This window comes from Egretta garzetta, unplaced genomic scaffold, assembly GCF_000687185.1.
Source record: "Egretta garzetta isolate BGI_Z169 unplaced genomic scaffold, ASM68718v1 scaffold401, whole genome shotgun sequence".
Classification (NCBI taxonomy): Eukaryota; Metazoa; Chordata; class Aves; order Pelecaniformes; family Ardeidae; genus Egretta; species Egretta garzetta.
In genome coordinates this window covers 1,333,309-1,348,290 of record NW_009258651.1, presented here as the reverse complement: position 1 = coordinate 1,348,290, position 14,982 = coordinate 1,333,309, and the positions used below count along the sequence as shown (strand labels likewise).

At 43.1% G+C, this 14,982-nt stretch overlaps 1 protein-coding gene across 1 annotated transcript; it reads left to right on the top strand.

Moving 5' to 3' along the window:
• The first annotated feature begins 247 nt into the window (after window positions 1–247).
• Window positions 248–10,650, top strand: LOC104134730 (gap junction beta-6 protein). The gene is made up of 2 exons (XM_009648310.2): window positions 248–325; window positions 9,837–10,650. Exon 2 carries the CDS (start codon window positions 9,859–9,861, stop codon window positions 10,648–10,650), a length of 792 nt encoding a protein of 263 aa, XP_009646605.1. The 5' UTR covers window positions 248–325; window positions 9,837–9,858.
• Window positions 10,651–14,982: the final 4,332 nt, after the last annotated feature.

Below are 14,982 nucleotides of genomic sequence, written 5' to 3'. Positions count from 1 at the left end.
CGGGCTGGGGCCGCGGGCCGGGCCGGTGGCGGGGCGCCGTGTGCGCTCCCCCCCTATGCCTGACAGGATTTACCCCCTCTCGACCTGGGAGCTCTCGGTTTCGCTTCCCGAGCTTAAGCATGAGGGGGAGTGCTTGAGCCCCGTGATGAGTTTTAATGGGGAATGCTCTTGTCTCTGCTAATTATGCATTTAACTTCCATCAACCTTTTTTTTTTTTTTTTTTTTTTTTTTTTTAATTCACCTCCCAGCAGCTCTTTGTAACACGTTATGTGAAGTACCCGACCAGCTAAGACACCGAGCAAAATAAAGGCTTCTGCAATTACAGGTAATTTGCGACACGCCTACAGATGTTAAGAGAGCTGCATGAGGGTAAACAGCTTGCATCAGTAAAACTGACAGGTCCTGTCAGTGTCTGATCACACACTGGAAACATTCCTCAGAATTACAGGGGGAATAGGAAATGAAGAGGTGTGAGTCAGAAATAAAGGCATTTTTGAATATCAGGGCTGGATAAGATCGCACGAGGAATGAGTACTTGAGCCCTTAAATAAAACACAAGGGGCATGTTGGAGTAGGGGCAGGAGTGCTTGCTTAGCTTGCGGCAGTGGCTGGTAGCTGACCGTGTTCCTGTGGCGTGCTGGGCATGGCTGTCTTTCCCGTCGTTGGGCTGTCCTAGGTTGAGTGTTACTTTTCCCCTCTCTTGCACTGAGGAATCTCTGTCTCTCTCTCTTTTTTTCTGCAATAGAAGAATTTCTTTGTCTTGTGTTCCATTAGTTCTCAGTATATAGCCTGGAAATGCTCTTAAGAGAACAGGCAAAAGGTTGAAAGAAGGAAGTGGCCTTTTGTGTTAAGAATGTTCTTTTAAACCCAGTTTTTGTGACTTTGATCACTAATGAGATTTTATTGGCTGTGGACTATGTGAAATGATATGAGGATTTGGGCCCAGATTCTGTCTGGGATTGCCACAATATAAGTGTGTGCGCTGAGTCGAGAGCAGAATAAAATACATTTTCATCCTTAATTTTGTCAAAGAAGTTATATGTGGTTTCTAGTACCTCTTGCTCTCCACCGTTCAGCCTGCAAACCCTACTTGCCAGATACTTGCCTTGAAAAGCCCTAGAGGAAAGGCAGAAGGATGTGCACGTGACTGTGTTAGGTTTAGCTTAGAGGTCAAGGCAATGGTGGGCCAAGCCTCTGCCTGGAAGAAGGAGGCACCTCCGTGGGTCAACTAGGCATAGCAATGTAATTTTCCAGGTGGGATTTCCAACACATTTGCAGATCCATGACGTTATACTTCTACTGTGTGTGCCAGGGTTTCTGGGAGACTTAAGTTCCCAGCCTTATAATTGGTAGAAGGACTATATAGCACAGAACTTAAAAATGAAACTGTCGTGGTTTAACCTGGCTGGCAACTAAGCACCACGCAGCAGCTCGCTCATTCCCCCCTCCCTCAGTGGGTTGGGGGAGAGAATTGGGAAGGAGAAAAAAGGTTAGAGCCATGGGCTGAGATAAAAGTGGTTTAACAAGAGAAAATAATAGTAATAATGAGAATGGTAACAATATACAAAACGAATGGTGCACAATGCACTTGCTCACCAGCTTCTTATGCACCTGGCCGAGCAGGAGAAGCTCAAAAAGTCCTTGAGTAGTCTGAGCACTGCTTGGCAACAACTAAAAGCATCAGTGTGTTACCAACATTCTTCTAGTACTAAATCCAAAACACAGCACTATGCTAGCTACTATGAAGAAAATTAACTCTATCCCAGCTGAAACCAGGAGAGAAACGATAAAACCTCATAAATTAAAACATTTCTCTGGAAGAATTCTATCCTGACAGGGCTAGTTCTCTTGACTTTCTGAAGTTCAGGCCTCTGACTGTGTTGCTGTTTTGCATTCCTTCAAGCAAAACCCAGGTAGTTTACTTGGGCAACTTCATTTATTTTGTGCAAAAAGTAATTGTACAGTGAAAAGGATATAGCAGACTACCTCAATGGCTGGAAAAATAGCAGAATTTTGAGATGTACATACAAATTCTTAGTCATTGCATAAGCTCAGCTGGCACCTGTGACTACAGAGGATGCTTTACAAGTTGATTCTTTGTGTTATTCATGTGAACAGAAATCAGTGGCACCAGAAACTGCGTGAAACAGGAGCATGGGTTGAATCTTTGTTTTTTCTTTTGACGTTTTTCCTTGTTCTGTTCTTCTCTGCTTTTAATTGTTATTTAGTGATGAGTGATGAATTACCTGAAAGGAGAACTGTGACTTTTGCCTGGCTAAACACCAGTTTGTGTAAGGAAAAGCCTGAAGTGATGATAATATGAGGAGAGATAACATTCTGTCAAAACAGAAGGAATGTGGAAAAAGAGAAACATGTCTCCTATTAGCTGATAAAAGAAAATTGAAAACTAATTCTATTCTGTATTTCATACAAATGTTTCTTCCTGTAATAGATTTTTTTTAAAAAGGGGAAAAATTGCTTTTGTCTTTACTTTTGATGAAAGAAATGATAAAAAAATACACACTTGGGGAAAAGCTGCACTGCAGTATAAAATCTCAGTGTTTATAAATTTAATTAGCGTTTCCAAAAGGGTGCAAGTTCTGTCTATATGTGAAAGAGACAGTGACTTGCCAATTTTGTAGGAAATGTTACATTAAAGTGGGAGTGGGCAGATTTGTAGAGGGGATGTAGACATTTGACAAGGTCTAGGGCAAAGGAAATAGGAATTAAATAACAGGTTAAAAAAAAAAGTACATAAATATGTCATAACTAAAAAATTGCTATTTTCATTACTGGGAGCAGGGCACAGAGTGTATAAAACTTCCTTTAAAAATATGGGAAATAGGACACTTGTATTGGAGAAGACATAGTCCCCAGGAATTTGGCTTTCTTTCAAAGCAAGAAATTAAATCACTTTTTGAAGGAAAGGTTTACAGGGGAAAATGGCTGAGAGGGGCCGAATTCTGATAGGACTCGTGCTGTCTTGTTATACCTTCAAGGGTGACTGGTGCTTCTGATTTCCTGTCTTCCACAAATGGAGTGAATTTTGTGCAGAGATGTTCTGGAGGGTGTAAATCCTCCATTTACAGTTGTAGGCTAATAAAATAGCTCTGGGTATTTCCAAACATGCTTGGAAAATGACTCAAAACTCATGTGGGGGCATGAATATGGGACAGTCATAAGGGGGTCATCGTGGGTAGAACTGAACCCCTAATGCTCTTAATACTTAACTAGCATACTTTTTTTAACATTTAACTACATACATACTGGGCTTCTTATCTGTTGTGTTAAAAGCTATCTCTGGGTTTCACACTGGGTTTAATTAGAGCAAAGAATGCCTCCTGTTTTCATAAACTTGAGTAGAAGTAAAGTACAATGCTTGCAGTGTTCAGACCTGCAACTGTCAGAGGTTTCCTGTTCCTAGATTAGTCTTTGCCTGTTCTTGTGTCAAATCAGATACACTGTAATCTCTGTCATGGCTCTCCTGTTCTCCAGTTTCCACTCTGATCTGGAGATAGGTGTTCAGAACAAAGTTTTAAGAGCTACTAGACAGAATGGCAGAGGCCTTTGTGATTGTTAGACTGCTCTTTTGATCTGTATTCAACTTTTTAGGAAATAAGTAGAGTTGACGTTTCAGTGTTCCAGCTGCATGCTCCTTGAAGTTTTTAATGTACTGCTGTAAAATTAAAATAGCTGGAAGCTTCCTATTAAAGGTTTTTAATTGCCAAAATCTGAGTTCAAAGTTGCATCTTCTTACAGTTTGAACTCTGCATTAAAGCTATAGCAATGTAGGGAGGTGTATTCTTTTTCAGATAGCAGGAATATCATGGATGATTGAGTTCAAGCACTGTACTTCCAACTTTGAACTGGTACCTATCTGTCTCGGTCCACTGATAACAAAGAGTCTGTGAAGCCTCTAATTGTAGTGGAGCATTTCAAAACTGCCCTGTGAGGTGGTGAGGTTTTGTTATCCCCATTTGAGTGTCTGGGAAACTGAGGCACGGGGCAGGCTGATGAATTAGGTAGGAAGTCTGAGCGAGTTAGCAAGTAATTGCTGTAGCCTGTATGCCAGCCTTTCTTGGTGAAATAAAAGGATGCTGTCTCTGGAAGACATCAATCTGTTTTTATTTAGAAGCTTCCTTGGTTCAGTCCTGGCAATATTGCTGTTCTTATAGTACAGCACCAGAAGTAACTCAGCAATAGGAATAACAAAATCTACACGCTAGCAATTAAGTGCTTGCTGTTTTGCTTAGCAATAAACTAGACCCCAGGTTGGCAGGGTTGAAGGTGTGCCGATACAAAACTGCTGAAATCCAGATTTGTGTGTTCTTCAAATCTGGGTGTGAAACAGCATATACAGTTCTAAGACACCTCAGTGCTGGCTATCAGCCCCTGTATGAGCTAGTGCTCCCAGCATAACTGTTTAGATTAAGACCTGGAGGGAAAGTTGTATCAGCAGCGCTTTTGAATGCATGCTGGGCTTCAACATACAATACTATTTCTTGAGTGAAGTTGGGTCATAAAATAATTTTGGTAATGTTCTTGGGTCTGATGCAGTTTAGATGTCCTGAAGCTTTTCTATGTCAAAACTTCTGCATTAGAACTGCCACTCGGGTATCTGAGTTATCTTTGCCCCCTGCTTGTGGGGTGGGAGAGGAACACTTGGGACCAGTGCTTTTTTGCTTAAAGATTATTTGGTTAATGCATTCCCACATACGATAAAGTGACTTTTGTTTTGGCAGACTGCTGATCTTGTATCAGTATCTGGAGGTGCTGCTGAAAGTACTGGAGTATCACAGTGGACTGGGAACTCTTGGCATACCCTACACTAAGATTCTGATAGGAGTGAAGCAATTGTGAACACCCTCTACACTTCTGTGTAATTTCAGTAGAATAAGTAAACTGGTATCCAGTTTGTAGCTGTGGGGAGAAGGGTATAATCTCACTCTGAATTTGTGTGAGTTGGGCATACTGTAGACCCCTTCTTGATGGGACTCCTACATGTTCCTATAGCATAAGCGAATATTATAACATTTGCTAATGACTATTTTTTCTGCTTGGTAATACCCTATAGCAGCAAGTGCCATGCTGTGTATGTGAAAGGAATGTATTTTCTGTTGGTTTTACCTTCACAGTATTCTAGTTGTGGTTTGCTGAAGCTGTGGATTTAAGCACTGACTAATGATTCACCAGTATAACTGTCTTTAACAGAGTCAAAAAAGCATCTGCTAACAAGCTGTAATCGTAAACACAGGAGCTCCATGATAATTGTCCTCAGTGTTGTGAATTGTAGGGATTTTCACTGGGTGTATGTACCATGCTGTGATTGCGGTTTAATACAGGCTTACAGGAGCTAGCATTAAAGTCAAAGGCAGTCTAGCCATGGCAGCACAGTTCAAAACAACACTGCCCAGAAGCTGGAGAACTACAGAAATAGTTAAGCTGTAGTTCTCTTGCTGCTGTCTAGCCTACTAGTGAAAAAAAACCAAACCAACAACAAAAAAAAAACCAACAAAAAAGAAACCACGAAAGAACAAGCAACAACAAAACCAAACCCCAAACAAAACACTTACACAACACAGAGAGGTACATAGGTGATCATATAGAACCATTTCTCTCATAACTTAACTTCTCAGTGGAGCACGGTGATCTTTTACGATTGTTTTTAACTCCTGCTGTAACAGCCATATGCTATCATGATCCTCTGATTGTTGAAATGGAACAGAAGGTTCAGCTGGTAGCAGAACAGAGATCTATGTGAGGCTTGGAAAGGCTTATTTTCCTGCCCTGTTGCATTTTTTTTAAGGAAAACTTGACACTTGAAGACAACGCACTCTCATGTTAGAACGGGTTCTAAATGCTTAGTTATACAACCTCACTGACTTCAGCTATCTTCTGTTCTTCCCAGCTTCTTCCTTTATAACCAGTCCCTATCTTCATTCCTAATTTACTTCCCCCCCCCAAATTAATGTAAGCTTTCATGTCTTTAACTTATTCTTGTACTGTGCTGTATTTTTGAGACCAGCAAAGCAGGTAAGTCCTTGACTGTCTATGTACTGCTATGTCTGTAGACATTTAGCTGGATTTGCTTACATAGAAAGAGTATCTAGACTGGCTCTATGAAAATAAGCGTTACCACCCATTCAAGGGGAGTAGTTTTCCCGCTTTCTTCTCCTTTGGTCAGCAAGACAGTTAATATTTTACTTGCTAGTAAAAAGGTCTTAAAAACAAGTATCTAGAAGATAGATAACCTAAGATCATGAGTCAACATTCTAGCTTTTGAGTAAGTTAGGAGTAAATGAGCCATCACATCAGTACAGATAGCCCAAACCTGATGTTTAGCTGGAAAGATCTGCACTGATGTGTTTGTGAATAGTGTGAGAGGTGGGGACTTCAGCAGTCTCTGAATTGCCTTTATTGGATCCTCTAAAGTGCATTGATGAGCTGTTTAAAGCCAGCTAGTAGAAACATTGGAGCCAAAGTACTTAAATGGAATTCAGGCTGCCTGAATGTGGCCCTACAATCTCAACTGTGCTACCCTTCAGGGAGAAGATAGTGAGACTTTACTGATATCTCATCAGTACCTGTATCAATCTCTGGAGTGTTCCAGAAGTCATATGACTTTCCTCCAGCATAAAAACAAGCCTGAAAGGCTGCGAGGGGGCAGCAAGAAGGAGCAAATGTTGGTTGACTAGCTTGGCAAGCAGCAGGAGGAATAGGGGATGGTGGCAGGAGGAGCTGAAGAGATAGAGGATTTTGAAAGGTAGGGGGGAGGGTTTGGGCTGATATGAAAGACAAAGGCTTTTTGGGGAAGGAGAAGAAATGTTGCTAGGAGACTCTGGCAAAAGGCGGCCTCTCCAAAGTGTGGTGGCTTTTTCTGCATTGATCCAGGTACAGACATGCTTTTTGCTAGAGTTGAAGCACAATGTTTTGGCTTAGCAAGCACAATATACTCTGGGAGATGGAGCAAGTCAGATGAAGAGTATAGTTTCACGATGTATTGTCCTCAGCTTTATTGCTTTACCAACCCCTCTTCCCCACTGACTGTTCATTCTTACCCATGCTTTGCAATGTGCAGCCTGTTTTTTAAATGAAGTTGTGCTTTTCAGATGCTTTGTGGATCTGTGCTGTAAACCAGATTATAAACCTGATCCATTTCACCAAAACCCAAAACATACTAGTACTGGGAGTAACTTTTGAACAAGCCACTTGGTTTATAATGCACCCCCACAAAGTTGCAGGAGATTGAGAACTGCAGTGAGACCTTAGGAGCAGACAGTGGTGGGGAAGCATCTTGAGCTAACTTTTCCATTGAAGGCAAGGTACCTTTTAACTACACCCTGAGGCACTCAGATTTTGAATCCCCTCCTGCACAGGGAGACAGGAAGGAATGATTGCTGTGGTAACGGAAAGGCAGCAGTACTGGTGTACAGTGAGAGCTGAAGTGTAAGAAACGGGGCTTATGAGGAGGGGATGCACGGGTTCCACTTCTCAGCCTTTCACACTGTAAGGAGATGGCTGACAGGCAGGGAGAAGGAGGAACAAGGACTTGAGAGAATAAATGCAAGGAGTCTGGTGGTATTAAAGGATGGGTGAATGATGTGTGTACTACCACAGTTTACATGGTGCCAGTCTTCTACAGGATTTATACTCCTATGTGTGTAAGTATTTCTAGTCATAATACTGAGTTGTAGTGTCGTAAGTACTGTAATGGCAATGTGTAATTGTAACAGAGAGCACTAATAAAACCACTAATAAAGTTGTAACTGTTCACCTGTTTAACATACAATGATCTCCAAAGCAAATCCTGAAGGAAAGGCTGGTCTGACTGATGAAAAATCAGATGACAAAAAAAAAAAGGGGTGGAAACAAATACTTGAAAATCTGGCTAGTATGTTTTGTAAGTATCTCTGGTATTAAGGGTCTTCCCTGTGCCCTTACAGGGTTGTTAACCTACAGAGACTCTCTGTATCTGTATGCTAATGAAAAATAAACTTTCTTCTTGGAAAAATAACCTAGCAGGATAGGAAGGTAACTCTGCTTCCAGGACTGTTTTCAGACACATACAGAGGTAAAAGCCCACACAGATTCTGCATCCTGAAGCAGGTTCAGGAAAGGTTCTTTCCAACAGGGAGAAAATCTTGGGTCCCCACCTTGGTTTTTACCTCCTGAAGTATAACCCCACATAGTCAACTGGTGTGATCTGAGGGAAATATAGTTTATGGAAGCAGTGAAGGAAGATCAAACAATTCCAATACTGCAAGGAAAAAAAAATTAACTTGCACTCATATAACAATTCCATGTCCTCACTTCCCATGAGCTGTCATGTACTTTGACTAGTGCTCTTTATTATATGTGACTTGCTGATTATATAGAATTCTGCTGTAAAGAAAGGTTTTCAACATTACTCGGAATGGGAATGTGATGCAAAAGACAACTGTAAAGAAATGTCATGCAATATGACCCAGTTCAGAGTTAGGAAAATAATAAAAATTCTGTCATGTGATGGATATGATGGCCTTTGTGCCAGTGGCTGCTCTTCTCTAAAAACCTTGAAAGTGTGATTTTGTTTGTTGGTGCCCTGTTCTGTAAGTGCCAAAGAAAGATGGTCTCAGATGCAAACAAATCAACCAAGTTAAGAAATAAAAACCTTCACGAGGAATTTCAGAGCAGAGAGGTCTGTGAGCACTTTTAGAGGGTCCTGGCTGACAGGCATCAGAAATGCTGATTTCTTGAATTCAGAGTAGCTTGCAAACTAACTTTCTGTAAATCCATCTGAAGTGGAGGGGTGGGGGAAGGTAGGCTGAGATGCCGCTAAATGCTCTGTGTGAATCTGAGCAAACCCAGATAATTGTGGTGTTCCTGGGGAGGTATGTGGGAGACAAAGGTGAAATCCTTTAATACATTGGAGTTAGTACTTTGGAACTCACCTACAGGAAACTGTATGCTTCTGTTGAAAAGTGCCTGAGCTACTGCTGGCCTGTCTGAACACTTCAAATGTTGACTTTAGCCCTCTCCCAGCCTCTGAAATGTCTCTCCTATTCTAGGGGTAATACAGTCTGTGTTACGCAGGTTGGGGAAAAAAATCACCTGGCAGGCATTGACAACGAAGGAGTCTTTGTCTGGTTACCCTAGGCTCTTTGCAGTTAGTGGCGAGAAATGCAATTTTGGGATGAATCTTTAAGCACTGATTTTAAGCATCAAAGAGATGAATAATGACCAAGACTTTACCTTTATTGCCTCAAGCTGTTGTAGAATTTGCTTCAACTAATAATACAGAGCCCTACAGTCACATTTTTTAAATTTGTGACTGCAGGTTGTCCAGACCTGCTCATGGAAGATGCAGAACATCAGCAGCAGTTCCTCAAGGTCGGTCTTTATTGCTGGAATGTACTCATGAAAACATTAGTTTACACTCTAAAGCTAAGGATGGGCCAACTTGGCTTAATTTATATAGTGTTTCTAGCTAACAAGTTGTTTTGGTTTTTTTTAACATAACTACCTTACTTTTGGCTGATGTCATCTTCTTTTGTTGCTGTTATCAATCTACTAGAAGTTATAGCTTTTAATTTAAGGCTCTTTTCAGTTGGTAAATACAACCCCCAAGTCAAATGAATGTGATACCATGAGTGTAATCAAGTAATGAAATATTACCTGCTGGTATGTGATATTATTTATGACTGCTTCTAGGTAATCCCATTGCATCAATAAAATGTTACCACAGCCAATGGATATGCTGCAATTGTATGGTACTGCCTTTATTTTATACCACATGCTTGATGGTATTTGTTTCCTGTCTTGATTAATCTTAGTTTTGTTTATTTGTCTTGTCTTAGGTCAGACGATTAAAACAAGACAATGGATTGGGGAGCTCTGCATACCATTTTAGGAGGCGTAAATAAGCACTCCACCAGCATTGGGAAGATATGGCTCACAGTCCTGTTCATCTTCCGTATCATGATCCTGGTTGTGGCTGCAGAGAGAGTCTGGGGAGATGAACAAGACGACTTTGTCTGCAACACTCTGCAACCTGGTTGCAAGAATGTTTGCTATGATCACTTTTTCCCCATCTCTCACATCAGACTCTGGGCCCTGCAGCTGATCTTTGTTTCCACACCTGCACTGCTGGTGGCCATGCACGTAGCTTACAGGAGACATGAGAAGAAAAGGCAATTCAGAAAGGGAGACCAGAAATGTGAATTCAAGGACATTGAAGAAATCAGAAAACAGAGGTTTCGTATTGAGGGCTCCTTGTGGTGGACATACACCAGCAGCATCTTCTGCAGACTGGTCTTTGAAGCAGTCTTCATGTATGCATTTTATTTCATGTACAATGGGTTCCAAATGCCTCGCTTAATGAAGTGTAATGCTTGGCCCTGCCCCAACACAGTAGACTGCTTTGTTTCTCGACCTACTGAAAAGACAGTGTTTACTATTTTCATGATTGCTGTGTCCAGCATTTGCATTCTTTTAAATGTGGCTGAATTATGTTACTTACTGACAAAATTTTTCCTCAGAAGGTCTAAAAAAGCTGGAAATCCAAAACATCACCCCAACCATGAGAATAAGGAAGAAACCAAACAAAATGAAATGAATGAGTTAATATCTGATAGCTGTCAGAACACAGTTATAGGATTTTCAAACAGCTAAGGTGGTGTCAATGCTGGTGTTCACTCTTTTTGGAGTGAATGTTCTTTGTTTAAAGGCTGCAAATGAAATTTGTCATATGAAACTAAGTTGGGCAAGACTTTGATATGTAGTGTCAGGTGTCAATTATGTGCATGTCTGAAAAAAGGGCAGTCTAAACTTGTGAAAATTGTGTGAGGATTAAATAGGAAAGTGTATCTTCCTATGAGTACCCTTACAAGCTGACTGACAAGTGGGAAACCCACTAATACTTTCATGCTGACACAGCTCCTGAAAACTACATGCAACAGCAATAAGAACAAAATTCTTTCCAAGCCAGATATTCTAGTATTACAAGATGTTTTGTAATAGTAATAGTTTTTACTTCTGAACTGACAATTAAAATATTTTTCTAAAATCTAAGATTCCATGTTACTTAAATTGTTTATAGTACACAACTGACTGTGTTTTGTTTCTTAACCAGGCATATGCAGATGAACCCTGTAATGCCGTATTCGTAGGGAGGAGACAGCGACAGGCTGCATCTTTACAGCTTTGCAAGCACTGCTTCAGTCTGGACAGGTAGCTTGAGGCACTTGCATGCACACAGCTGGCTGTAGGGGAAGTCGTGTGAAAGCCCACCACGGGTAGCGTGGCTAGTTGAGGTAGCGAGGCCCTGAGTGCAAAGTCATGCCTAAAACCAGCATGACAGTATAGACAGAGCCTAAGCAGACTTGCTTTAACCATCTAGCAGACTTGGTAATCTTACTGATCTTTTAATTGCATACTGCCAGTTTTAGAGCAACATCCATAACTTTATGTAAATGTTTATTTCTCTAATGTATTAGCTGTATTTGTTTCTTCATGCTGTATCACACCGTGGAACTTCTTCGGTTTTGATTTGTTTGCTTTTGTTGTGGTAGACTGATGGTGCTGTTATGAAACCAGGGGCTTTTTGGTTTGAAGGACATGGAAAAGTATCACTGGAAATGGAACGAGTCTTCTGAATAAAAGGCAAACGCTTTAATCTTTCTCGGTGAAGTGGGAGTCTGTGTGTGAATGCTGGTGAGACCTTAAGCAGGACGAGTGCTTATGAAAAAACTTTTCAAGCAGGGATTTTACACCCATAGCACATATAGCCCATACACCCCCCTCATTCCCAGCCAGAGTACTGATGCCCTCGTTATGTTGTCCATACTCTAATGGTGGTGCATACCTGAGTGCAGGGGAGCATGTGCTTGTGGGAGGGGCGTGCTGTTGAAAGCAGAGGACCCTGGAGGTCAGAGAGGTGGGTGTAAGTACAAGACCCTAGCTATGGTGTCATCTGTGAGTACATTTCCTATTTGGGATCGCTTTTCACCATGGTCAAAATGGCATGGACACACTGACCTCAGTGGAGTTGCTCTTGTTTGTTTTTTTCCACCAGTACAGGTGGATTAGCCTCATTGTTTTTGTATTATGGAGCTGCTCTTTCAAGGAGTGTAACGAAGAGCAGGTATCCCTAGGAGAAGATTACACTCAGTACAGTTTTCCTCCTGCTGCTGTATCATGCTTTTTCTTACAGGTACCACCAGCACAACTTTGTGTGCATCCATGCTGTAAGTGGGTCTGAGTTGTTTGGTTGTTTTATGTGTGACCAGTAGAATCCTAACAGGGTGCAAGCACAAGCAACAGGAGAGACAAAATACCTGGAGTCAGCTCTGTCCCTGCATGAGGGCCTGAGCTGAGCCCTCTCACTTATCTGTTCTCTTCTGCTGGCAAACTCCTGATCTTTCCTGCCTTTGCTGCACATTTTCTTTTTTAATTGCTGTTGTGAAAAGAAATTGCTGATAGTCTTCCCAACATGTCTACCAACAAGCTTAAGGAAAAAATAAACACAAAACTCTGTATACTGTGATCGTATTGTTCTCTCTGCAGACTGAAAATACAAGCAGAAGTGAGAAGTGCTACAGAAGCTTCTCCCTTTGTAGGTGTTGTTCCTGGTGGCCTCCTCATGGCTCCTGCTCCAGGCTCCACATCCCGATGTGGCAATGGTTTAAATCCTTACTTAATGGAGCTGCTCTCATAGGACCAGGGAGGTGGGTGCTCAGGCTGTACCTCACCCGATCGCCCCCCAGTCTCCCAGAGGCAAACAGCAAGGGCCCAGGCCTCAGGTTGTGCTGGTCCCAGGGTGCAGAGGCACAGCTACTCCTGTTCCAGAACTGTGTTTTGTGGAGCAACTTGAGCTATGGACTTTTGTCATGCTGCAGATCATGTATAGAAGGAGTATGAATGGAGGTTGTTAATGATCATGCCTGATTGTGTCTCACCACTTTTAGCAATCAAAATGAAATAGCCCTATGCTGAATGTCAATAAACCTGGAAAACACCTTCAGGCGCCTCAAATGGAGGAGGGGTAGTTTTTCTTGGTCTATGATAAGGCCTGCTAAACCCCAAATGGGGATGTGACAATAGTTTTCTGTATGGTATTTTCATTTCCTGCTTACAAGTTTTCAAACAGAGGTTTTTATTCCAGCAGTTGGACTTTTCTAGAAGATCAGCCCCAGGTCTGCTCTTATTTTAAGCCTGGGTAAACGAGCAAAGCTTAAATGAAAAAACTGGGTGTACATGGTCCTTTGTGTGTGGCTGTGCTGTAAATGGGTTTGGGTTGCTTGGACGTTTCCTGTGTGGTTGCAGGACCTGGTAAGGTGCAGTCAAGCAACACTGTCCCCCTGCTGGGTGTCCTGGCAGCCAGATGGGTCAGGAACAAATGTGCGAGTCCCCGTCCAATCTACGCTCAGGGTGGCTGTGAATCAAAGAGCCGGAGCTTATCCAAGGCTTCACTAGTGCTAAGGCATTGGCTCGGCAGGGAGGACCAGTTGTGACCGAGATGTGTGTGGCTGGGATGTTTCTCACTACGTTTTCACACTATGTGCAACCCTAATTATGGACACTCCTTTATCTGAAACATCCCCTGACTTCTGTTACTGCCAAGGAAAGTCCCGGACGGTTTCAGGGCCCTCTTTAAATAATTCCTCATCTCCCGTTGTGCTAAGCTGAAGTCGATGTCTTCACTAGGAAATGGCAGCTTTCGGTGTCTTGTTTCTCCTTCACCATCACCTGCCCTGGCCTGGGTAGGGGAGGCAGCTGTGTTTGGGGGGGGGGTGGTTAACCCTTTCTGCAGGGAAAAGCTGAGCTGCTTTTCTTGGTTTCCGATCTCCTGCATCTTGGCAAGCTGGCTGGGGCTGCTCTGCTGCACAGAGCATGCCCGCTCCCAGCCCTTCTCTGTGCCTGCCCTTGCTCCTGCCTGGTAGCCATCCCCCGGGGAGGAGGGTCTCCTCCCAAACCTCTGACAGGTGACAGGCCGTTTGTACTATACTGGCACCACCATCACCCTGTGGTAGTTCAGCCAGTTTCTCTGATGGCAGCTGGCTTAATTGTCCCTGCCCATCCCTGCCGTGTCTCCCCACCCTGTGATTTCCCCTTTGTTATGCCTGGGGCAGAGATTGCTTAAATAGGCTCCGGTGCCAAATGATTAATCAGAGCCTCTGGAAAAGCTCTCTTGCAAGTTCTCCGCACACCCTCCCACTCCCCTGTCTTGCTTTCCTATGAAACAGGGGGGAGCCCTGACTACGGACAGGCGCAGCAGCAGACTCTGCTCCCATTGCACATAAGAGCCCTTGACTCCAGCCCCATGCGTGCCCTCCTCCATCCCTCTCTCTTCTTCTCCCCCTGCAACTTTGGCTTTGTTTTTCCATTGACCTAAGCCCTTTCCAGCAACCCTGCATGCCAAAGCGCTAAAAGCAAATGAGACCAGTCACAGGATGGTCTGAACCCACTCTCATCCCTTTGCATAGTGGGGCTTACCATCCACCCCCCACCCCCAGCCCCGTACTGCAGCCGCCAGCTCTTTGCTGCCAGGTTGGAGCGAGTTCAGCTCCCCCAGCCCCTCCGCCCAGCAGAGGCTCTGTGGGTGCGTGCCATGCCGGCCCAGTGCCTCGCCCACCCTCACCCCATGATGGTGTGTTGGAAAGCACCGCCACAGCCAGCACGAGGCAGACCTCTGCTCCTAATTGCTTGGTATGATTTCTATTACCACTATTACCTGTATTTCCCTTACTGAACCAAGGCTTTATTGCAGTGCTCCTGAAGTAAATCTATTTCATAGAATCATAGAACAGTTTGGGTTGGAAGGGACCCCTAGAGGTCATCTAGTCCAACCCCCCTGCAATGGGCAGGGACATCTTTAACTGTATCAGGTTGCTCAGAGCCCTGTCCAGCCTGACCTTGAATGTTTCCAGGGATGGGGCCTCCACCACCTCCTTGGGCAACCCGTTCCAGTGTTTCACCACCCTCATTGTAAAGAATTTCTTCCTT